The following is a 26,654-nucleotide window of genomic DNA, read 5'->3' on the forward strand; positions in this document are numbered from 1 at the left end:
AATTACTGACTTGTGGGAAATTATTGAGAATTTACTTCGTCATAAAATTATGTCGTTTACCACCAGTGTTTCTATTCACTTCAGAACGTGTTTCACAGCATTTGAGTGAGGTTGTGCAGAATGCAGGATTTCCTCTACGAATCTGCTGCTGACATCCTGCAGTTCTGTTTCCTCTTCGGAGCTGTCAAATATATCAGCTGTCTGAAAAAAAATGCTTTAGGGGGTTTCCCTTTTATCGCCCAAGGTCCTCGCAAAAATGTTAGGATTTAGTGTGTATGCATCCGTGAGCAACCGTAGTGCCTCTGTCTGACCTGGGCTTTCTTGAGGTCAAAGACAGACCCTGCCCTGATATGTCTCTTTGTGGTTGACAACCCCTTGACGGTTCTCACAGCCTCCACCCCAAGTCTCTTGCTGCTCAGAGAAGAATTAGAAGAACATCATTCTTCTTTCTTTTTTCGCTATCCTTGTGTTTGCATTTAGCCAATGCTCACTAAAGAACAAATTAAACATTGAAGTCCTGGGTGCAGAAGCTGAAGAAGCAGGAAGCACAGATGGACAAACAGGAAGTGGAAGAAGGGGAACCACGAATGGGTGACTCTGTGACTGATACCGTGACACACAGAATTCACTCCCAATTCTGAGATGTGCCTCTGGCCTGGCACATCTTATAGCATAAGAGACCCTTTCAAGGTGAAAAAGAACATGCAATGTTTGGGTTGGGTTTTGTTTTAGTGGAATAATTTCACTAAACTCAGTATGTGCACTAAATGGAGATTCATCAAACATAAAATAACTGACCTATCTTATAATAAACTGGCATGGGGCACATTTAGAAAAGAAATAGTAATATTTTAATGTGAAATAAAAAATGGAAATACCGTTTCCCTGAAAATAAGAACTAACCGGAAAATAAGCCCTAGAACGATTTTTCAGGATGCTCGTAATATAAAATAAGCCCTACCGTATTTTCCCCAAAATAAGACTGGGTCTTATATTAATTTTTGCTCCAAAAGATGCTTTAGGGCTTATTTTATATTATGAGTATCCTGAAAAATCATGCTAGTGCTTATTTTCCGGTTAGGCTTTATTTTTGGGGAAACATGGTAAGGATTTACTTCATGTGCTCAAGAATCATATTTGTTCTCCTTCAACTCTGCCTTTTCCCTCTCTCCTTTTCTTCCTGGCATTTTTTATTGTTCCAATTGTGAAATGGCTGACTTCAAATCAAACCTAAGAGAAGTGAGAGGGGGCTGTACCCAGATTTAAGAGCAGCTCCTGAAAGCATCTCTTCCTTTTAACATACAGGAAGATGTTCCAAAATACAAATAGAAAACCTGATTCATTGACTTGAACATTAAGTTCCATTGACATAGAGCATGAGTTTTGTGATACCAGGGACAAATGTATTTTTGAGGAGATGAGTTTCCAGAATGCTATTTCTATTTGCAGAATTTTGAGAAAGAGGATCCAGAATCACATTCTGGAGTGTTCAGCCATACAAATTGCACTGACTATTCTAATCTTTCAGCTCTTTGCCCTGCATGATAAAAAAACACTTTGGAAAATGTGACTATTGTCATCTTTGGGAGGAGGCCTGGAAAGGGAGGCTGAGCGTTCACAGTGACACAGGAAATCTGTGTTTGTAATGCTTAAGTGTGTGGGTGTGTTCACGTGGGCAGTGCTGCAGAGGAAAAATGAAAGAAAATATTTGCAAACTATTGCAGGCAAGAGCTGAATAAGAGGCTCAAAGAGTCTGTAACATTCATGAAACACTTGATATCCATAGAGTATCCTGGGTTGGGATTATCAAAAACAACTCTTCACATAAAAAAATGCAATCTACAAAAGAAAAATATTATACTTTATCAAAATAAAAACTTTTTACTCTATGAAAGACACTAAGAGAATGACAAGCAAGCCACAGATTGGAAGAAAATATTTCCAAATCAGATATCGGACAAAGGAATTGTATTCAGAATATATAAAGAACTCTCAAAACGCAACAATAAGAAAACAAACAAACTGATTTTTAAAATAGGCAAAATATTTGAACAGACACTTCACCAAGTGAAAAGATGCTAAATGTCATTAGTCATTAAGAAAACATAAAGCAAAACTGTAATACTAGTTAGCAAATAAACAGAACAAAAATATTGATACAAGCAGAAACATGGATAGATCTCAAATGCATTCTGCTGAGTAAAAGAAATCAGACTCCAAAGGTTATGTATTGTATGATTCCATTTATATGATGTTTTGGAATAAACAAAGCTGAAGGTTCGGAGAACAGATGTGTGGCCCAGGGTTAGGGCTGGTGAAGAGAGGTTGACAAACAAAGAGACAGTAGAAGGAAATTCCTTACAGTGATGAACTGTCTTGTATCTTGAGTGTGATGGTTGTCACATGACTCTATGCATCTGCCAGAACTCATATAACTGCAGATCAAACTGACTGAATTTTACTAGATTTCCATTTCAAAATATTTTTTTTTCATCTGCTCACATTTATTACACATTTGTTACACAGAACTGGGTGATGGTCTCATCTTGTCCTGACCTTCAAAAGTTTCCATAGCTTACGCAAGTTCTGAATGGTACAAAAGTGACACCTACCAGCCTACAGTGACTTAGGTGAGGTCTGTGGCCTCAGAAAACGTGAGAATGTGGGGGAGGACCAGCATATCAAGCTAAATCTCCCCAGATTATAAGGGAGCAGGACCCCAGAGTTAGCTGAGGGTGTCCCTGTGATGGGCACTAGCGCAGGCCAAGGGCATGCCATCCCCAACAACAAGCCCACACTCCTGTGAAAAAGTCCAACCCTGCTCCTCATCCAGATTATTCATTTTGGTGTCCCAAACAAATAAGGGAATATAGCCAAGGGTGTTTCCTTCCATAAACACAATCTTCTAATTCCAGTGGCACTGGGTTTTAGCACAAGGGATAGCACAGTGTTGGCAAGTCAGGGCGGTTAGAGACCCCGCAAAGGAGTTCTCTTGTGGACAGCAGTAGGAAGCCCACTGGGTGGTATTCAAGAGACCTAATACCCAGGCCTGGTTCTGCTGATAACTTGCTGTGTTCGTACTTGGGCAGTTCATGTAATTTTTCCCTGTTTTCTCATTGTCTGAGTCAACAATTTTTGGCATGAAACAGATTCTGAATCAAGCTGGTTTAATGTAGATAGTTGGATAGGTAGAAAGATAGGTAGATACATAGATGATAGATAGATAGATAGATAGATAGATAGATAGATAGATAGATAGATAAATAGATGAGTGGTTCTCAACTGAGAATGGTCTTACTTCCCTATCCCAGGGGAACATTTGGCAATGTCTAAAGATATTTTTGGTTGTTATAGTGGAAGGGCTGCTACTGACATTAAGTGGGTAGAGTCCAGGGGTGCTGCTAAATACCCTACAATGCACAGGACTACCTCCAACAACAAAGAATTGCTGGGCCCCAAATGGCCATAGTGCTGAGGTTGAGAAACCCTGATGTAGACACACACGTGCATATAGAGATAATGAGTCTGCATGTGTGTATAATTATTTTTAAGGATAACATATTATCTCAAAAAACTCTAAGAAAGCTTTGAAAAAAATCATGGCTCAGAATGAGTAGAAATCAAGGTAGAGTTTGCAAGTTTTGAGCTCTTAGTAGAGTTTAAGGGTCTTCCTCTCAGTGACCTATGATTTGTAGGGTTCAGTTCCAAATGCCTATTCTCTATAAAGCTCAGACTGGGAGAAAAGAAGATAGCAGCTTCAGTCAGATGTTGAGCATACTCCAGTCAGCTCTGTCCAAAGCGGAAGGGTTACAGGGGCCAAGCCTGTGGCCACCCATGGAGACTGGGCTGGGAGCACTCAGAGGAGGAACTGGGGGGAACAGACCCAAAGAGGCCCATTACATTTATCTGTAAAGTGATAATAACACCACCCATCTTCTAGAAGCTTACCATTAAACAAGTAACTGTGGACCTCAGGTCACCCGGAAGCAGAAATGGCAAGTCCCTCCTTGAAATGGAATTCATAATCTTTCTCTTTTTTTTTCCTTTCTACCTTGAAGAACAGTTTGCAATATTTACACTGCTACAGTACAAATGGAACCATAACTTATGCTCCATACTTTGCAAGGCTGATTTCATGAGTTAATAAGTTTTGCTTCTTTCCAGCAGTATCAAGTTGTACCCCTTTAGAGCTGTCAGGGTATGGAAGGTAATTTTTCCGCTTCCCCTTTATGATATAAAGACCAAGTGAGATGATAGAAAGCACAATAAATCCCTACCCTAACACAATAAGTGGGATCCAAAATTCAATCATCTATTATACCCACACGGTCACATTATTTTGAAGCTAATGTGATGGCGGCCATGAACTTGCTCAGCTTGCCAGAGCAGTTCCAGAAGTCTGGCTGCGCCAACCAAGCCATCCCAGCCCCTGCTGATGTGCTGCCATCTGGTGGCCCCGGTCTGCTTCAGTTTACACCTCAAGGAACAGGAGGCGGTCCCACAGTTGGCCAGGACCTGCATTGCAGCTCAGCAATAAGAAGCAGTTCCAGGAATTTCCCAGCTAGTTCTCATCATCGCATAAGCTCTGGCCAGGAAGACTAGACCAGAAAAAGACTGTGGACTAGGGAACCATGGGACGTTTCCTTACTCAGCCTTATCTTTTCCTCCACATCTCTCTACACACAACACCCAGAAAATACTTTGGGGCAGGAGAGGCGGGACGGAGAACAGGCGCCAAATGCCTATTACATTACATCTGGGCTAATTATCAGACGGTTCCTTACTGAGGGGTTTTTCTCTGCTTGGGAACATCAACGAGAGGATTTAACCGTTATAAGATTGCAGACCCTTTTGAGGATCTGCGCGTACACATATCATTTTTTGTACAACCTCAGGAGGGTTGTGGGCTAACGGAAGCCAATCCAGGGCACAAACTGGAAGGATACTGAAGTTGACCTGATATAGGTGCTAGTTGGGTATTGTATGGATAATCATAAACTGCTCTGAAGTCATTAGGAATAGAAAGGAAAGATGGCAGGGGTGGGCGGGAAAGAAGGAAGAGGAAAGCTATACTAATCGGAGGATAATAAGGCCCTTCCTATCCTCTAAAATGTGCCAAATGCCCATGTGGCTCTTTAGCCATATGTGTCCGTGCTGTGTATCCTACACCCTCTCTCTTCACCCTTAATATCGGGTTCTTGTTTTACACACCTGAAATTTTCCTGGCCCTCCCCATACCCCTCCGAGTTCCTGTCCAGAGGCCTGGCGGACCAGCAGTGAGGCTTGAGTTGGGAGTGAAAAGACTGGCTGGGATTAGGTCAGCACCCCGACTCACCGAGCAAGCATAAGCAAGTCCTGCATCTTCTCTGGGCTCTGAATAAGGACAAGCGTCCTTAAACTTTGGGGATGGAATGAGACTCTGTGTGCAGGTGAAAATTATTGAGAGAATTGGAAGTGGTCTACAAGTTTTGGATTCTGCAATATTATTCCCAAAGCAAGTCCTTCTAGAATACTCGATAAGCAATTCATGTTTAGATCAGGTGAAATAAGTGTCACCTGGACTTGCTGGGAGACAAAGGATGAAACTTCCCTTTTTCCAGCATCAATAGCTATTGTTAGTGTCCCCTCCCCCACACACACATGTCATAAGCAAAAAAACTTTCACCCTTTGATTTCAGCAACATACTAAAACATTATTTTTTTTTTCACCTCATGGACTGTTGTACATTACTCAAAGCTGTACTCTGGAATATAAAGAATGCTTTAATGTACATTACTAGAGAAGAAAAAATTTCAAAACTCAAAACAATGAAAATGAAGTAACACAACACCAAACATTTCAGGAATCACTGTTTCTGGTCCCCTTTCCAACTTGACACAGGAGTTGCCATTCTGCTGTGGCAGCACTCAGGGCAGCAGATCTCCAGGTTTGCTGCATATCTGGTCACTTGGGAGCTTATAAAAATGCAAATACCTAGACTACACCCCTTGCCACTTAAACCAGTATCTCTGGAGTGGAGTCTAAGCAGCAGAGTTTTTAAAATCCTCCCCAGATGTCAGTCAAGTTGAACAATCAATGGTTTAGAAGGGGGGTAAGGGAGGTTCAGTTCAGGAACCTCATGCCAACTTCGCATAATTCCCTTGAGTCCTGGAGAGATTGTTCTGATCGGTGAAACTATCCCTACACGCAGGGACTGGGAAACTGGCAGAGACTAAGTAAAAGACCATGAAAACTGAAGGCTGGGCAATGGTTAGGAGGCTTGCAGTGTAATCTGGACCTGAAATGGAGTTAAGACAAGTGGCCAGATTTGAGATAGAGGTAGGAGATAGAATTAATAGGTCTGGTGTGCACTATTTATAGTAGAAAAAGGTCCTGAAGTCAAGGACTAGCTCAATAATGACCCAGTTCTTGGGATACAAGGTGGGAGAACTTTGTTCAGGTCATCTACATAATTTGTAGATGATATTTTCATTGCAAAATGAAAATATGGGTCCCCTTGGGCAAAAATTATTGACTTTCAAGATGGTGACAGCAAAGCATTAAACCGAACTCCAGCCCTTTCTGAGTTTGGGTCCCTGTGTGAATGCACAGGTCACACATCTATACAGACAGCCCTGAGAAGGAGATCTTGGCAACATGATAGAGCAGGGAGGAGTGGACAATAAAGGGGGTGCATGGAGAAAGACAACTAGAAACTAGAGATGAAAGGCCACTGGACTGATGACTCTGTCTCTTTGAAGGACCCACGGAAGTGCTAGCTAGAGTTATTGTAGGAGATATTCCTCCTGGTTGGTGAAATTCTTGTGGAATATTTGAACAGCGGAAGTGTGTCCCTGAGGGTTACAATTTGCCCAGGCATTAACTGACTGCTGAGGTGCCAATGGTGTCAGAGACACTGGTGAAGGAGTCTATAAAATGGGCCATTCCAAGTGGAGAAGATAAGAGTTGCACGCAAACTTTGCAATGGTGACATAAGCCAATATATTCATCAGAGTTTAGTGTAGGAAGTAGAAACTACCTTACAAGGATTATGATCTTATTAGGATTATAAGGATTATTATTATTATTATTATTATTATTATTATTATTATTACAAGAATTATTGTTATCGTAGGTGGTTAATAAACTTATGAAATATTTGGAGGAGCTGAAGGAGTAGGTGCTAAGTCCCTAGAACACCTCCCACAGCAATACAGACCTGATTCCCTCAGGGAGTTACCACCTGGGAAGCCATCATTGGGGAAATACCACAAATAAGACCCCAGCACAGTGGCTGTTGCCACTATCCTCATGCCCAGGACATTGGAGAGTGGACACTGGAGCTGTGCTGCCCAGATGCCTCATGTGCTCCGAGTTTGCACGCCAGGAGCAAGAGCCAGAAAGGAGCCACAGGAAGATGCCTGCACTTTACTTCCACTTTCCAGATTTCATATGAGTGAATCTAACTGGAGGAATGTAATCTATTTCTAGAATCCTAGCTGCAAGAGAGTCTGAGAAATCCTGGATTTCAGCTTTCCAGTCTCTCCAAAGAGAGAAAACGTAGAATGACACTTGAGTAACATAGTCCAGAGTAACAATCACAGCCTGCTGTGTCATCGATAATTGCCTAAGGGCGTACTTACATTCTGAACACGTGGCTGATAAGCTCAATTTGACTGCTGATGGGTGGCTGGTGAAAGTCAACTTGTAAGGCTTTGAAGAGTATCCTCCCAAACTGCACACCTACATGGAGGCTCCTCTTCTACCTACCTCACACTCTCCACTTGTTCCTCCTCCTTTTCCCAGCCCTCTCCATCTGAGTGCCTCTGTCTCACTCCCTCTGTCTTTCTTCCATGCGTCCTCTGTCTTGCTCCTCACCTCTTATCTTAGCTTTCCACTTCTAACTGCTCATCCAACAACACTGATGTATAACTTTTGTATTTGTATTTCCTGAGTAAAGCTACTTTGCGCCTGGATTAGGAACTCCCTGGATGCTAAAGATAAAACCAATGTTAAAGAGAAGAGGTGGAGGGGAAGCAGGCTGATGAACATGCACCTGCAGTCCCCTGAGTCTGAAGTGAAGGAACTCTGACAACACTTTAGTCTCCGCCATCAAGAAGACTTTGACTGAGGTCCTGAACTTGCTCAAGAATAGCTGATACTCAGTCACCCACATGCTGTTCCAAATTAACCTCAGAAACTGAAAGTCCGACTTCCTTCTCCACAAGAAAGTCAGAACTGCCTCTCTAGACCAAACTGTTGCTCAACCCTAATAAGGACAACAAAAAACATACGTTGGCCTTAACTGACTTCATTGCTCTGGGGTGGAGGAAAGTGAGCAGATCTTTTTGATCACCTGCTGTATGCCAGACACTGTTTTTGGTACGATGATCTAGAAGTGAAGGAAACAAAACCCTGCCTTCAAGGAGCTTACAGTCTAGTGGGGGTTCCAGACCATAGACAGGCAAACAAATGAATGTCATTTCAGTTACAAAAAATGTCATGAAGAAAATAAAGTAAGATAATGGGATAAAGAGAGATGGGAGTTGTGGGAGCTACGTTAGGTGGTAGGGAAAACCTTTTGAAGAGATAATATTTGAACTGAAACGGAATGGAGTGCAGGAAAGGCCATGGTAAGATTTGGGGAAGGGATGCACAGGCAGACAGGCCTTGAGGTAGCCTTGAGAACCAAATGTTTAAGGAATTAGAAGGTGAGTGTAGCTGAAGGACAGTGTGAAAGGAGCAGAGGAGTGGCAGATAGGTTGAGAGAGAAGGGCAGGGGTCAGATCCCACAGGCTGGGACCATTGCTTTGAATTTCATTCCACGTACATTGAGGGTTTTAAAGAAGACATGCTATAACTTGACTTCTATTTTTGAAGATATCAAGTCACCATGTTGCAGAGAATATAGGGTATAGGACCAGAATGGAGGCAGGAAGACTAGTTAGCAAACGACTGCAGTAGAGTAGGCAAGAAGTGATGGTGTTTATAGTATCAGAGATACTGGAAATCATCATATTGGAAACATTAATCGGTAATGGAACCAGAAATTTTTTCTGGTGGATTTGATGCAGGATAGGAAAGAAAAAGACGAATGGAAGATGACTGTAGGTTTTTAGCCCGAGCAACCTGACGAATAGTAGAGCCTTTTATTAAGGTCAGGCAAACTGGGTGGGGAGGGGTAGGAAGAAAGATCATTCTGAATTCTGTGTTGGACGTGCTAGGAGAGAGAAGCCCATGAAACATCCAAGTGGAGATGTTGAGCAGTCTAGAACACAGCAGGGAGGTTGGCTAATGTATAAAAGTCCAGATGGAATTGAAAGCTATGGAAAGGGATGAGATCACCCAGTGAGTGAGGGTGGATGAAGGGAAGAGAAGGGGACTGAGCCCTGCAACCAGGGCTGGCTTCACAGACGTGCAGCCTGTGCAGGCATCCTGGGCCCCACTCATAGATGCTCTCTGTGCTTGGCCTAATTCTCTGCCGTCATCAGCTTGAAATTCTTAATAATTTGGAACAAGGGGCTCCATATTTTCATTTTGCACCAGGCCCCGCAAATGCTATAGCCAGTTCTGCTGGGGCATTTCCAAGTTAAGAGGTCTCGTGGAGAAGGAGAGTCCTCCCGAGAGGACTCAGAAAGAGTGGCCCGTGAGGCATGGGGAGGCCAGGGAGTGTGGTATCAAGGAAGCCTTGAAATTATTTCAAGGAGGAAATGGCTGGGTATGTCAAACACTGCAGAGTAGAGATGTGAGCAGAGGACAGAGGACTCACACTTGTCTTGCCAAGGTACAGATCACTAGTGACTTTGATGACAACCTTCCTGGAGGGGTGGCACACACCAATGCCTAATTAGGTTGACTGCAGAATGAGAACTGGCCAGGTCCACCACTGACGTTTCAGACCCTGTGGCAAGAAAATACATGGAGGCCCCATTCGGTAGCCCATGCCCTACACTTCCTACCTCCAGCTCCATTGCTCAGAATGAGAGGCCTCACACATATGCACATACATACATCAGTCCATGTATCCAAGCTCTGTTCTGGGTGTCCCTGCAGTCAACCACCTACAGAACAACCATTGGAGGGACCCAGGAAAACATTTGTGTAGGCCCTGGAAATAGCTCTGTCCTGCAGGGAATTTCACAGTCCCAGGCAGTCTAGAAGGGCAAGCAAGGCACAGACTACAGGTGGGCACATCCCCTTGGCCAGACACATCTCCCTGTGAGGAGGAATACAGCCGGAGCCTGACCCTTGCCTGACCAGAGCATGACCCTCTAGGGTCTGGGCCTCGGGATGTGGGCCCTCATTGCCTAGAGCTAAGGGTAGTACTGGAGGTGAAGATGTGGGTAAACAAAGGCACCTGGTGGCAGGAAAACAAGGTGTTCTCATTCAGTTGCTCATATTTTTCTTTATGAAATATCAAAGTGAGAGTGATGGCGAGAGAAGGTGGTAAGACCTTGAGGAGGAAAAAAAGTAGCTTTAGGGGGAAAAGGAAAGTAAATTTACTAGGTAGGCAGAGTAGGCTTGTCTGGCTCTGCTGAATGTCTACCTAATAGTATTGGTTACAAATTTTAAGTTAAGTCCAAGATGCTCAGTGGTCTGATTTTTCCCGGCCATGCTCGGCTGCCCAGGTATAGGCACCGAGAAGGTGGCTCATTGGTTCAAACAGGGTTAGGGGTGTTTCCAGATGGTTATGATAGTGGGAGAGAGGCCAGAGAATTCAAGGGTATTCGTTCAGCAGTTCTACAATGTCGGTGTTAGGAATCTATTGGGGAAGAGGCTGTAATGGATGATTGGGAGTGAAAAAGTGGTAGCACCTGTGGATTGGTAGTTCACTGAGATCAGAGAATTGCTAGAGTGGGCACATAGGGTGTGGTGGTCACAGTGTGGAAAACCCAGAAGGAAGGTTTCAGAGATGATACAATTATAGGGATGACATGGTTGACTTATGATTATGAGCAGTTGAGCTGTTTGGAGAGGACGTATTGTTGGAGATGAGGTCATCAAAGGAGAGAGCCTACCAATAACAAAACAACGGTCTGTGGTCAGGCACTATGCTATTTGACGAACTCACATTATTTGATTCTTATAACAAGGCTATAGAGTGGGCAGGACTACTGCCTCCATTTTTCAGATGAGAAAACTGAGGAAACTACTTGCCCAAAGTCACAGAGATGATAAAAGTCTGGGCTGGAAATCAAATCCGCTTATCTGACTTCAAGGTGGTATTCTTAAAGACATCCCCTGAACACACTAAACTCACATCTGGCTTCTTAGTTGAGTTGGGGGTTGTGGTGGTGGTGGTGGTGGTGGTGGTGGTGGTGGTGTGTATGTGTGTTTTCTTTCAAGAAACTGTTTATGTGGAACCTCACTTTTCATCTGTAAAGACACAAAGATGACTAAATCACCACTAACTTTTATTATAACGCTGGGCAGTTCAGGCCACAGAAGGATGAGATGTGGGGATAACTTTGTGCTGACCGGAGACTGGTTAAATCCAGGGCTTTCTGGAGAGAAACAATAAAAACAGTTTAGCATTGTCTGCGGGCTCCCTCTAGTGGCTATTAGTAAGAATAGCAGTATGGGATTGGAAACCTGAGTTGTTTTTTGGAGAGTACAGACTTGAATTAACAAGTTAAAGCTTTCCCCTTGTAGATATTTAGAGAGTATAGCTCAAGTGGAGCAAGGAAACTTTAATTATAGAACAAACCTTGTGTCAGAGTTTTAAATGTCGCAATTGCAATTACATCACTTGTCTGCTTCACTGTCTCTCCAGTGAGACTGTGAGCTGCTTGAGGTCAAGATCTTAATCATTTTTATTTTCTTACATCCTGAGGCTTGTACCGTTCCCAGCCCATTGTAGGTTTTTGATAAATATGTATCAACCAGAATAGAAGGAAAGTGAGCAAAGTTTAATTCCACAGAAGAAAGAGGGATTAATCCTACTTGGGCAATTTGGGAAGGCTTCCAGAAGGAGATGGGTGCTGGTGGCCATAGTGATGGGGAGGAGGGGTATAGTTGAAAAAAGAAATCCAGAAAGTAGAATAGCAAACCTTGGGGCCAGATATAGATTCCACAGGGCAGGAATTTTGTGTGATTCTGAAAAGAAGTACCTTGCCATATGACTGACATGTATGGCTCCCAAGGCTTCCAGAGAAAGTATGAGCAAAAATTAAAAAATGTCATAAACACAGGTGGAGGAAGATAACATGGCAGATTCAGGTAAGCAGAAGAAAAATATTGAAAGGGCTTCTCACTGTGGGTACTGGAAAAAAAAACACAACAAACAAACGTAACAATTCAAGGTTTTAAGAAAATTTCCCATAGTATCAGTTTAGCCTAAACTGTGTGATTGCACCAGAAATTCAATTCAATAGATATACAGAACACCTATCACAATAATGGCATTATTTTCTCAAAATACCTGGTTTTCTCAGATATAGAGTGCTGGGATTAGGATGACTTTTCTGGTTTTCGTACTGACAGTCTCATATCTCAGGAACCCCTTGAGTCAGAGGCATATCAGAAAGGCTGTCACCCTAGCTGAGCCAGAGAACTCAGAATGGCTCAGAAGGGGATTGGTGCCAAATGAAGAGAAGGCAAGTAGGTCTCAGAACAGAGCATGAAGGACCTGGGCTGAGAATGGACCAGGGATGACAACTGTACTTGGTCCTATTATCACCATAACTTTGGGCTGTGTGCATGGTGAGATTTCTCACCCACCAGCAAAATGGGTTTCTGGGTTATAATGACCAGTACACAGAATAAAATGTAGAAGGACAGTTAGAGGGGAAAAATGCACTCACAGGAACCATTGGGTTGCAACAGTAAAATTGAGGCCAAAAAGAGACAGGGAGTCTCATTTCAGAGGTCCTGCTGTTTCCTCACAATTACATCTAAAAATAAGGATCTGAAAATGAATAGTAAGTCACATGCAGGATTCTTGCAGTAAACCAGAAACACTAGCAGTTTACTGTTGCTGTAACCCATATGTAAGTGACCACAGACATTAAACATTGATGCTAGTGAGGCCCAAACAAACAACGTACAACTTCACTTCTGTGGCCAGAACTACATGGGACAGTAGGAGACATTAGCAGCTCTGAGGGAAGTGGCTCCTCAGTGATGGGGGAGGGTCCTCCAGGCAGTGCACAATGCAGAGTCTCTCTTTTCCCACCCAAAGTAAGGGAAGTTTGAGGAACTTCTCCCTCACAACGGCACAGAGACGGTGATATCTCTACAGCAGACATTCTGCTGGGACCTTCCCGGAAGCTCCTCATTAATCTTATAGGAAAGTCACAAGTCAGGCCCTTTACTGACTTAGGAATGCAATGGCGAAAGAGAGAGAGAGGGAGAGGGAGAGGAGAGGAGAGGAGAGGGAGGAAATTTTTAAAAAGAAAGAAGAAGGAAAAAGGAAAAAAGAAGAAAACTCATATAGCTACATAAGCATGATTGATAAAATTCATGGGCATTAAGGGAGAACAGCACATTCAAACACTGGAGGTAAGAGGAGTAGAAACAAGACATAGCCAGTCAGCTACAGACCAGCGCGATTGTTTTGGGCCAGGGACGGACAGGAAAGCAAATCAGTGGATGTTGTGAGGACCATTTGTCTAAAGAAAAGAAAAAAACTAAACTGCGTCAAGACAAAGAAAACCCTAGCACTGCTGGCTGCAGCTTTCACCAATGACTTGGTTAGAAGGAGTTGATATCATACGTACATGGTAGCAAGGCCCAGAGTGGTGATATAATGACAACTGATGTTTATGAAGCACATAGCAGTGATGATATTATGGTTTTACAAAAATCATCTCCTTTAATCCTCCCAATAACCATATGGATTAGCATTATGTGTCCATTTCACAGATGAAGAAACTGAGGATTAAGGTCACATAGCTAGTAATTAGTGATGGTGGGATTCAAATGTAGTCAATCTGACTCTGAACTGACTTTCTGACTGTCATACTAAGTATAGTTGGCTCATTTTATTACAGCTAGTTCAAACTGTCAGAAAATTCTTTTTGTAAAATTTATTAAATTATTTTAAAATTTAAAAAAATTCTATATCAGCCTCAAAATCTTCATACAGTAGCACTTCCTCTTTCACTTGGAAACTCCCAAACCAACAAGGAATCAACACCAGAGGTTCAGAAGCCGTAGGCTAGGGGTCCAGCAGTAAAGTATCGCCAGTCCCATCTAGAACTAAGACCTATGTGTGCACATTTTAGGAGTGGGTGAGTAGCACAGGGAGGAAGCGAGGAAGTGAACAGTTCTGGTGAGTCAGTCACAGTTCTGGTGACTGACACTTTGCAGCTTATGGAGAAGATGTGGTGGCACCAAAGTTGAAAAACACATTTTTTTTTCAGAAAGACAAAGGTGTAGGTGAGGAAGTGCTGTCAGCATGAGAAGTACAACATCAAGAATGCTCCTTTAAATGGACCTATCACATAGAGGGTAGGAAATAGATGTTTTATGAATGAGTGAATGAATGAATGAATGAATGACATGACATGAAATGGTAGGCGTCAATGTTCTAAAGATACTATCATTTAATGCAACTCCAGGGGAAAAATGTGAGTGGTAGTAGAACTGTTCATGTATGAGCTAAAAGAATGGTGTATTCTTTGAACACCATTCTTAGAAAAATTGTAATGCCCAATTGCTACTAGTAAGTATGAAATCTACCCATAGGCTATCTGAGGAGAGGTGTACTGATATAATGCATATACTTACACGCTCTTCTTCAAATAAAAAAATTAATGGAGTTTTTAATATTCAAACAGAAAACTTATTTGCAATGAACACATACATTGGTATCAAAGACAAAGGAAAATAGGTGCGATAGTTGAATGGGTGAAAGTTGTGAATGAGCTTCAATGTAGCTCTGAGCTTCCTGTGAGCCAAGACAAAATGAGAAACACAGTAAGTTACACAACTCTCTTACCAGAAAGGAGGAAGCATGGCAGACCCTCAAAAGAGACATAGTATTTCTGAGCACTGAATGCTCAACAAATTTTTTTCACACAGACTTACACAAGGGACTGTCATTGGCATTGTCCATTCCTTGTTCTCATTTTTACAACAAAATCAGGAGCAAATTTCATTAAATCAATCCTTGCTGTAATGATTTTTTTAAAAAATGAGGTTGTGACATTAAAACAGAACTCAGTAAGCCCATGCTGTGAGGGTGCCAAGGTAATGTAGTTTGATCTGAGGTGAGATATGAGATTATCTCTAAGAAAAGAAACTGGTGTTTGCTGAGCACCTAATGTATTATGTGCGCGAAATGTTTTCTTCCTCTCAACATATGCAATGCTAATCCTATTTAACAGTTAAGTTATGCAACTTGCCCTGGGATTCACCGCAAATTAGCAGAAGGGTCCCAAGTCCATGCATTCTTTTCTGTACTACATGGCCCTCCTGCCCTCCCACTTTCCTATCAAGGAGAGTCAACGGGCAATTCGTCCCTTAGACAGTCTTTTGTCCGTGCCCTTTGCAGGCAATTAGAGTTTATTCTCTCCAGGGAGGGCCTGGAGTCCTGGTGTTGCATGTTACTAATTAACGACTATTTTCTTTGTTCAACAACCAAGCAGCCGGTTGGTAGGATTGACTCATATCATGCAAGTTCAGAAGCATTCATTGAGCTCACCTCAACGGAAGTCGACAGTCTCTAGAGCTATATGCCTCTCTGTTTAAATAGCTTGGGAAAGGATAACTATCCTCTCCGTCCAGGGATGTGCAGACTTAGGGACACCGAGAGGACGAGATGTCTACACTTGTGAGGAAGGCATGGGTAGGAATGGGGTGGTAATAAAGACCCTGAGTAGAGAGGGTTCCAGGTCAATGAACAGGGAACCAAAAGAGGTGAAATGTGACTGAGGTCTAGAGTGTGAGTCCGTGCGCGCGTGCGCGAGTCAAGCAGGCAGGTGAGCGGGGCCAGATCGTACGGACTTTTAGTTTAATCCCTTCACAAGGAGGAGTTATACCAAATTACAAAGATTTTTCTTCTCCAGAGAAGCAGAGGCTGTGTACACGAACACCAGTGTGAGAAAGATGGATTCACTGAGGAACGTACATGTTTCTATCCTTAAAAAAAAAAAAAAAAAAAAGGAATGACAGTGACAGGCTAGACTTGGTGGGACCAGCATTCCTACTCGTAGCTGCCCTCCTCTGGCTCCCACGGCTGTTCTCATCCCAGGCTGTTCTCGATATCTGGTTACTGTTTCCTTGTTGGTGCCCCACTAGCCTATAAGCCCTGCAGAAAGAAGCAGAGAGCAGGACTGCCTTTATATTTGGCCGCCAGACCTATGGGTATAACTTTTTTGTTTTGTTTTTTTGGTAAGGTGATTTTTTTGGAGGGTTTTTTAGAAAGCTTCCAAAGGGGAAAAACGGGAAAAAATGGTGATGAGCAAAGCATAAGACAAAATCTGTAAATTATTTTCTCTTTTTGTAACTTACATATCTCAGTTCCCATCCGGGGAGTCTACAAAATTTACATACTATTCTCTGGATGGAGCCCCTCTGACTGGCCTGTGCCTCCCCATGGATCTCCCGTGGTGTTTTCCTGGCTCTCCACAGGTGTCCTTTGGTCTCAATTGCTGTGGCCATCACTGGGGCTTCCCTTTAGCTCTTCACACACTCCCTTCTCTTGTATCCAATTACCCAACCACAGTGCTACCTCATGAGAGGTTATACTTCTCTTCTTTCAAGCAGTCTTATGTGTGAAGGAACCATCATCATCAACTTATTCTTCTCAATCAGTCCCAGGATCTTTCCAACACCCCTACAGCGGGCATTCGTTACCCAAAGGACCATGCTCCAGCTCTGAAGGCGACAGGCAGGGTCTCCCTAGGGTTCTCCTACTAGATGCTCTGCACTCATGCTTTATAGGTAAACTGAGAGCCAGCAGTGGCAGCACTACCGTGTCTGGAAGCCCTACGTAGGGCTCTGTATATACCATGCCAGGACCATGTGGCGTCGCACTCTAAACCCATTTGCAGAGACACATTTACTGAGAGCCACCGAGTTCACCTCTGCCAATCCAAGTACCCTCTAGCTCCCAATCTAACACAAAGTGAAGAATCTGAGTCAACCTTGCCTAGTGTCTGCACGGAGGACTATGCCCGCGAGTGAGCAGAAAACGAGATTTTGATTTCCCCCCTGTCACCACTCTGCTGCTGTTTAGGATGACATTCGTCCCTGTTCCCCAAGAGGCCAGGAGGCTGTCAGCCTGGGCAGCAGGAGGCATATACACCTTTTGGAAAGAATTTATGCTTAAAGGTAAGTCAATGACAACATAGAGACAGACGTTTTTTTCTTGAACAAGGAATAAAGACAGGTATGGGCCCTGAGAGGGGCACAGCCCCGTGTCAGAGTTCACTGTCTGAGGAAGGCATATGCTTGTCCTTAACTCTGCCTGTACATGTAGGACCTCTATCTATCAGGGACCAGGAGCTGCTCAGGGAGTGTCAAGGCTTCAGCCACAGCACATAGACTACATCTGGTCCACAACACAGGCTGGTCCAGATTAGGGCATCGTAAGTCTGGCAAAGCGGAACACCGAATAAAGACCAACCTGGAGAACCAGCATTCCAGTGTTCAGATAAAGTGAGAACTACGCTAAAGCAGGCTGGCCTGGTCCCTGTGGGGCTATGTCACTCTTTCAAGAAAACCTGTATCCTGAGTACAGATGCCCAGAAAGTCTACAGGTGATCAGGTATTGGTTCTAGCTTGTTCCAAACTCTGCAGTCAGACAAGGGTTTTACAGTTGCATTGCCTATCAGACATGTGCCAACGTGCCTGGCCAAGCGCTTTGAAATTCGTTTTAGCTTTGGCTATTTTTATTAACACAACGAATACTGTTTCATTATAAAAAGCCTGCAAAATACTTGTAAAATAATAACACATATGGGTGTGGGTATATCTTACCCATAAATCCTTCACCCCTAGTTAACTACTATTAACAAATTGTGTACATTTTTCCAGATTTTTGAGGGTTTATTTACATGTTCGTTTCTTTGTTCATTTGACATACAATAATAAAATAAACTCTCATGTACCTACCACTGGCGTTAGGTACCTTTGAAGCTTCCCAAATGCATTTCCCTTCCTTTCCCCTCCCGAAGTAACACTCACCCTGAATTTTGTATTAGTCAACTCGTTTTTCTTTATAGTATTGCCACATATATTTGTGGCTCTTAATCTTAATACAAATGAATCTCATTCCACTCTTTCATAACTTCCCTTTTCTGCCCAGTATTGTTTTTGCTATTCACTGTCACTCAAATGTATCACTATAATCAATTACATTTTGCTCTTAGGTAGCATTCTGTTTTATAGATACTATCCTTTATTTTTCCGTGCTATTATTGACGGGCATTTAGGTTGTTTCCTGCCTCCTGTTATTACAGCAATACTGCTGTGGAACTTCCGTACATCTGTTCTCGTTCACATGAGCAACAGCTGCTCCAGGGGACAGTCTCCTGAGTGAAATGGCTGCTTTGTGGGTTTGCACATCATCAATTTCACTAATCAATGCCAAACAGTTTTCCAAAATGGTTATATCCTCAGTGAAGGTAAGTTCCTATTGCTGTACATCCTAGGCAACGCTGGACTTGTCAGGCCTTTTCGTTTTAGCCAGTTTGGTGGGTGAGAAAAAGTATATCATTATGTTTTTAATTTACATTTCCTAATTATTGTGATTAAGAATATTTCCATATGTTTACTGGCAGTATTATTCCTAGCTTTTAAGATGTCCGCTCATGTTGTTTGTTCATTTTGAATCATTTTTACTGACTCATAGACGTCTTTATATATTGGATTCTTTCTATCCCTGTGTATCTATAGACCTCTCTGTGCATGTATCTATCTAAAACTATACTTTCAAATATGACTTCTTTTAATGAGAATAATAACCTACATTGCATAAAGTCTTATGGTTTTAAAAATTGGTCTAGTTACAAAGGTCTCAAGTAACAAATGTTTTCATTCCCTTCACTCTGATTTTCTAAGGGACAGAACTAATATCCATATCAAACAAATCATGATTTACCAAGTGGAAAAAAAACAACCTCCACTACTGTCATTATTCACTTTACTACTTGGGAGTCTAAAATAATGAATTTTTGTTTCTGAATATTTTTTTTCAACATTAAATTTCAGAGAGAAAAAAGTTAAAACAACCTCCCCTCCATAGTCACTTTCATTAGGTATCTCAGAATCACATGCTCTCTAGGGCCTGTTTTCCCCTATTCTGGCTTGAGGAAACTGAGAAAAAAATGAAATGTGACTGGATACAATGAGGATGGTTGTGAAATTCACCCAGCAATCTTCCAACTAAATGCTCCCAAACCACAGGGCAAAGGCGGCTTTCCCTGGCTGGTCAATGCTGTTTCCATAGACCACCTACATGCAAAGCACTGGATGTGTCTGACCCCCAGACAGTGCAAGAAAGGATGCTGTGTCCTAGAACCTGACCTCAGAGCTTGCAACTGAGTTGGAAAGACAAATATGTGAAAGAGTGAAAGATTTGCCTAACAGTGCGTGAGAACAGTAGACAGCTGTCACAGTTTTAATTATTGGACTAAAATTGAAGATGATGAAGGATCAAAGGAAGAAATGTATGCTCTTGGCTCTACCTCAAGTCAAGTCTGTTTGCTCTGCATTTCCCTTTCTTTTAATCCCCTCCTCCTCCCCACTACCCCATAATAGGACACATGCAAGATGGCCAGGGTCAAGTTCTCAAGTTCTTCCACCACTGCCAGGCCCAGGGTGGTGGTCTCCAGGTCAGCCCTGCCATCCAGCGGGGCCCTCCCCAGGTCTCTGAGGTGGAAGTACAGTAAAGAGCCCCTTTCCCACTCTCAGAGACTTTCACTTTCATGTCAGCCCTGGCTCAGCACTTAAAAGATTTAGGGGAAACTGGTTGCACAAATCGCAAAAAGAAAAAAAAATTCTGGGGCCCCTTTCTGGGCCACATGATGGATTGTTTCTTGCTATTTCCCTAAGAAAGTGCTGAACCTGGCATCCTCCCTAGGTTACTGCCCATCTCCCTGAAGTTTTATCTTAGAGCCTCTTGAAAATTGACCTAGACAGTGAGTCATGAGGTAATACTTGGGTTCCGGTCCTAAGCGACTTTATAATTCCATCCTTTAGGTGATTATCTACTCCAGTGGTTCTCAGTGAGGGAAGAAGTCTCTCCCCAGACATCAGGCAATGCCTGGAGACATTTTTGGTTGTCACAACTGGTGGTGGTAAGGGGGTGCTACTATCATCTAGTGGGTAGAGGCCAACCCACTGTTAACATCCTCTAATGCACAGGGCAGACCCTATCACTAAGAATTTTCCAGCCCCACATAGCCACAGTATCCAGGTTGAGAAATCCTGATCTACTCCTCACTAGCCCAGGCTGGAAAAACCACAGGTCATTGGCTTCCACATGTCTTCTTAATAGGGGGCTTCTTTAACCTATTGGTAAGCCCGTTCCTACATTCACATATAGAAACAGGGTGCGGGAGATGGGATCAGAGTTCCTCTGAGTCCATGAGTCTGTCCCCTGGGAGGAGTCAGCTTGTCATCTGAATTCTCATTGATGTGACACTCGTGAAAAGTATTCTGGCTGCATTCCAATCTCTCAGGATGACAAACTTATAAAATGCTACAGAGAATGGCAAGGGCTCTTCTACATTTTATTATGTAGTTATTTGAAATTATACTAAACAGTATCATCTGCTTGTAGTCAATCATTGATTCAGACAACAAATATTCGTCACATGCCCAGTAGGACCCAGCACCATGCTCAATGCTAGATGAGAGTAACTCTCCGAGACTACTCACTTAGGCCGCAGCCCCTACAGCGGGACTTCTTCCTCAGTGGGATGGAGGGAGTGCTTGTCCAATTGCACAGGCTTGGGCCTCCCTCCAGAGATTCTGATTTCACAAACGAGGATGGTGCCCAGGAATTTCCATTTTGAGCAACCACTTGAGGAGACTTTGACATGGGCTTTCCCCAGGACCATGATTTAAGAAATATCGACCCATGAAATCGACCCAACCTAATCCCGGGTCTGAGAATATACAAACCTGAGCTCTAATGGGTAATTCCCTATATCTCTGGGGGGAAAAAATGTAACCATTCAATCATTTAATCATCCATTATCTCACATTTCCCATTTTTAAACAGAAGGGGAGTAAGACAAACACAAATGGTGAGAGGATAGAAGGACCCCATGTAAACAGAAGCAGGATCCTTTCAAAGGAACGGAACCATAGAAATCTTACTTCTAAAACAAATTTTTATCACATATAATAGAACAAACAGTAGCCAAATATAGTGGTGCCAACAGTAATTAGAAGAATCTCTCGCTTATGGAAGAGGTAGGCACACTACCTGCTCTCTGAACTGACCTCAGCATGCTGTGATTCCAACCTGGACTAGGATTGCTAATCCTCCCTCGTTACCAAGATAAATGGCATCTCTGATTACTCTCGATTTTCTTTCAAATCCTTTCTCAGATCTACATATTAATACACCGTTTCATGACGTTGCGATGGACCACTTATTTTAGCAGCACATTAACTGTCTTTAAAAGCCCAAGTTCAAACCTTGTTCCAAGCGAAACTTTTGCAAGTCATTAGAAACACCTTAGCACTTATCTACGTCTAATATCAAGGAATATCAAACTCATCATATAGGTAGAAGTATAAAACACAGGGAATCACTTTGGGGCCAATTGTTTTACCCTAAATTACTGCGATTAACTTAATAGTAGAAGACACCCACATAAACAAATTCATGATAACAATTATATAACAAATTAAAATCAATGTGTCACAGTGGAAATGTAATGGCTATATGCGATGTCAGAGGGGTAGTAGATGGGGGAGGGGGTCATCACTGTGTGAGGGGTATAAATGATAAATGTCTAACTAGTACATTGTTTTGTACACCTGAAACTAATAAAAAATATTTTTAAAATACAATAAAAATAAATAAAATCAATGTGTCACTATCATCATTAACGAAAAGAGGTATGGATTAAAGGCTACAACATCTCAGAAAAACATGCCAGGATCCTTTAAGATAATTAATTTAAAATACACTGTTCTTTTTCAACTCCTCTATCTAAAAATTCCCTTCCATTCTGTCCCTTTAGCTAAAATTGTCTATTATACCCTCAAATGTTTCCATGTTCCTGTCTCGTCCTCATTGTTCACTTTTGGCTACAAGCAACCCCACCTCAGCTTAAGTCCACAGAGAGGGCCTGGACACCCCATGGGCTCACAAAACGGGACGCCTTGAGTTTACTCACAGATCAAACACTTCAAAAGACTTTATCTACCCTCTGTGCCCCTATCAAAAACCACTCAAAATATGGATGAGTGTCCAAACAAGACTTCCATGCTACATAGAGAAAAACTCACAGTTTTCTGTGTGATCTGTAGCCTTAGCCCATCCAACATACCCCAGAACCCACACACGAGGGAGCTCCATTCCACCGCCACCTCCAAACAAAAGAGAACCCCCTCCCAGTGTTTGGGAACTTTGAGCCAACTTATCAACTTGAATGCAAATTTTCCCCCAAGCCCAGATTGGCCAAGATCCATTTTCAAGTAGACTATGCTCCCTGCAGACCAACATGCAAATGGTGGGTGCTCAAGTAGAAGAGCCACAAAGGTAACCAAAAGACATTGACCATACCTATTTTCCCAGCCTCTCCTTTCAGGTTGAAATCCCAGTTTCTTGGCAACTTAAGGGACATTTTTCTTCTGGTTCCGTTGAGTAGCTGCTGAAGCGGCGAGTTAGTCACAATTCGCACCTTTCTTGCCTTTTCGATCTTTCCCTCTAGCTGGTGTGTGTGTGTGTTCCCCTTTATGATTGCTTCACAGGCAATCTTCGGCTGGAGATTGATTTCCCAGCCTGGGTCCTCCTTTCTTTCAGATGAAAGGTCCATTCATCTGTGACTTGAGGATGGCACCCGAACCCCCACGAAACCCCACCCACAGCCCCCGGGGGGCTGGAACCTTGTGAAGTGTGCAGCCTGCTTCCCTTGCTTTCAGTTTTACCAGAAATATCCCAGTTGACACTCCGCTCTGCGTCATGGGAAGCAAAGCTCCTGTTCTAAAGAATCTCAGGCCTCACTGAGGAGAGGTCGTGATAAACAACGGCTGCCTCTTGGCTTTTTTTATTTTTTTTTTTCAACTGTCTGCTTCCTTGCATTTGAGGAAGTGGTGACTGTTCAGTGTAGATGATGCATTATGAGAACGCTTTCTTAAGACAATGTTTTTTGAAAATGCTTGTATAAGTAGTACAAGTGCTTTTCTGATATAAGGCTATAACACTGATTAAAAAAAAAGAAAAAGAAAGAAAATTCTAAGATTCTCACCATATACCTCTAAGCTGTCCTCACGAAATGCATGAGGCATCCACAAATCGTCAGTCAGACAGCCAGCATTCCCCTAACGTCACCTTCCTTTAAAATGTTCCTGCTATAAGAACCCCATAGTAAGTTCTCCACCTGCTCAGAATCAAGGTTCCAAGGGACCTCAACCTGATGTAGAGAGGGTTGTGATATAATTAGCTATTAACTTCACTTTAGATGGGGAGACCTCTTACATGTTATAATGGGTCTTTGACATTGTGTACAGGGTGTGGGTTTCGGAATCAGACATGGGTTCCAAAGCCAGTTCTCCCACTTCCTAGCTCTGCAGCTTTCAACAAACATCTGGTTGTCTCTGGGCCTCAATGTCCTCGGCAGTAAAATAGGGTTGATAATAACCACCACTGCACAGAGTTGTGAAGGTGTCTAGTACAGAACTTGACACACAGTGGTTGCACCACAAATGTTAATTCAACCCTCATTCCATTTCGTTCAGTTCCGTGACAGGCTTTTATGTGTTTAACTGGGTCACCCTAACCTAGTGATTAAGGATTTGGGCCCAGAGCCACCCTGCCTGTGTTCAAATCTTGGCTCTCCTACTTTCTTACTGTATGACTTTGGACATGTTTCTTGACCACTCTGTGCTTGAATTTCCTCAGCTGCAAATGAGACAATAATAAAGCCTACTTCATAGGTCTGTTGTGAGGTTTTATTAGCGGTAAGAGAGTCACTGCTAGCCAGCATGCAAGCTACAAATCCTCAGTCCATTCATTCTTGGACTCTCCTGGACGACTCTGTCATACATTCTTCTTCACCTCCCACGTGCTCACCCTCTGTTGATTACCTGGCTTCCTATTTCATTGAGGAAGTTGGTGCAATTGGAAGAGAAGGTCTGCAGGCCCCCACCGCGAAATCTGCCCCACTCCCTGCCTATAAGCCTGCGCACTCAACCTTCTTCCTGTTACAGAGATGAACCAACTGTCATCATTCCTCCATCTCTACTGCATCATCATTTTCTTTGCTTTTCTGGATCATTTCCATCATCATTCAAACTTATTATTTTTCATCCCATTATTAAAAAAAAATCTCTCTTGATGTTACTTCCCCCTTCAGCAAGAGCCCCATTTCTCTCCTTCATTTCTGAGCAAAGCTTTCGTAAGAATTTTCTACTCTTGCAAAGGTCTCTACTGTTCTTCTCTCCTGAATCCCCTGTTGATGTTTTTGCCCCCATGACTCCAGAGAATACATTCTTATCAAAGACAGTGATGACATCCCTGTCACTATGCCCACAGATCAATTCTCCATGTCATCTCACTGACCTATCAGCAGCTTTGGGTACGTTTGATCACTGTCCCCAACTCCAAGTCCTCTTCCCAGTTGCCTCTCAGGACTCCTCCCTGGCCTGCCTGTCTGCCCACCTTCTGGCTGTTCCATCTCCGTTTTTATGCTTCTTTCTCTCGTCTCTCTGACCTCTACATAGTGGAGGAAACTAAGACTCACTCAGTGGACTTCTTTCCCGTTGATACCCACACTTTGGTGAGCTCATCTGCCTCAAAGCTTTAAATGCCATTTATCTGCTGATGACTCCATTGTAGATTTCCAGCCCAGACCACCCCCTGAGCTCCAAAATCATACATTTCTCTGCTGAGATATCTAATAGCCGTATCAAACTAAATATGTCCAAAATTTATATTCAGGGGACCAGGCTGAAGGAGCACTGTTGACCTGAGGCATATTCTTCTCCTTGTGAATGAAAGGAGAACAGGGAAGAATCACACAGGTATATTTAAAGCCTCTGCTCACATCCTGTCTGCTTGTATTCCAGTGGCCAACACACATCACATGGCCAAGTCCAAAGTCAATGAGGCAGGAAGTACACACAGCCCTGAGGGGGAGGGGAGAGGGAGTTGGGTGTGAATATTTGCTAATCAAGACTCCCACCCATCACACCAGCCTAGTTTTCCCAGCTACCTGCCAACTTCCCCAGGGGTGCTGGATTTCTCTGAACTGGACTCAGCCAGTTGGAGACTTTGAAGGCCCCACTTTGCATTACTGTCTGCCAGACCTAAATACCACTGATCTTTTTCCTATCCTGACTTTGGTGGGATGGCAGGGGGGTGGGGGGCAGTAAATAGCTCTCCTGAGCCCCAACCCAGTAACATCTTCACAGGGAACTTGACACCAAGCAAAGTTTCAGTCCTGAGACCTTTGACTCGGGAACTCTGAAAATCTTTTGAAGGTAGCATTTAGGAACATACAGAGAACTTCCTTTACTCTTTATGGTAGGTTCCTGTAAGGCTTGGAAAAACTCGTGACTGATGGGGAAGTTGGCTGTGAGTACTTGGAAAGGCAATCGGATGAAAAGCACCCCCGGAAAGGCCCCACACAGCCTTCCCTCCAAAGAGCCCACTGTGAGTTAGTCAGAAGCCTGAGTGAGGCTCTGCTGCAGTGCTGCTCCCCTTTTCCTGACCTTTAGAAAATGAAGAACTGGGTGTCTTGTCTGGTCCCAAAATTTGAAGCAGCATCTTAAATAGCAAAAGCAAAAGCAAAAATTCATTCATCTATTTGCTTATTGAATGCTAACCATGTACTGGGATGGAACTTTATTTTTGCTGGACATGGAAGGAATGTTCATGAACAAACAAACTTGGTTTCTGCTCCCATTCAACTTACAGTCTGTTGAGAGAGAAGAATCATTAAGTAAACAGTTAAATACAGCACGAGAAGGGTTATGTTGGGGGAAGTGTAGGGAGCTATGGAAGTTTATATCAGAGAGGCCTAATTGGGACGTGGGGTGTGAGGGAAGGCTTCCTGGAGGAAGTGTCTTTGAAATTAAGGCTTGATGAATGAGTTATGGGGGTAAGAGAGTTGGAAAAGGGCTTCCAGACAAAGAAAACAGCATGCAAGAGGCACAGAGGCAGGAAAGAACTCATCAGGTTGCTCCTGAAAAGGATGAAAAAGGGTGGGATGGAGGAGAGATGAAGGTGGAGAGATAGACAGGGCTGAACTGGGGATGGATTCCTGGTAAGCCTTGGTAGAGAGTTTTGACTTTACCCTGAAGGATATAGAAGGCAGTGAGGAGATTTTAACTGGGGTCAAAATGAGGAGAGTGTGGCAGATATCCAGGTGAGAGGGAGAGAGAGGGAGAGAAGTAAGCAGCATCGTACAGGTAAAGAAGGGAAAACAAGGCAAGAGCCATTCACGTGGTGGGATTGATAGGCCCAGGGAATCTCTGTAGGAGGAAAAAGAGATGCCCACAGTCTGACTTCAATCCGAGAGATGAGGAGGCACATCAAAATGGA

At 43.1% G+C, this 26,654-nt stretch overlaps 1 protein-coding gene across 1 annotated transcript in view; it reads right to left on the reverse strand.

Annotated features, from left to right (window-relative positions):
* ARHGAP25 (Rho GTPase activating protein 25) overlaps positions 1-23,099 on the reverse strand; it is an 89,235-nt gene extending 66,136 nt beyond the window's left edge. Inside the window, exon 1 of the mRNA XM_033125336.1 lies at positions 22,674-23,099. Coding sequence (XP_032981227.1) covers positions 22,674-22,926 — 253 coding nt within the window. The 5' untranslated portion in view covers positions 22,927-23,099. The remainder of the gene's footprint in view (positions 1-22,673) is intronic.
* Between the last annotated feature and the right edge of the window lie 3,555 nt (positions 23,100-26,654).

Source organism: Rhinolophus ferrumequinum, chromosome 13, assembly GCF_004115265.2.
Source record: "Rhinolophus ferrumequinum isolate MPI-CBG mRhiFer1 chromosome 13, mRhiFer1_v1.p, whole genome shotgun sequence".
In the NCBI taxonomy this organism is placed as follows: domain Eukaryota; kingdom Metazoa; phylum Chordata; class Mammalia; order Chiroptera; family Rhinolophidae; genus Rhinolophus; species Rhinolophus ferrumequinum.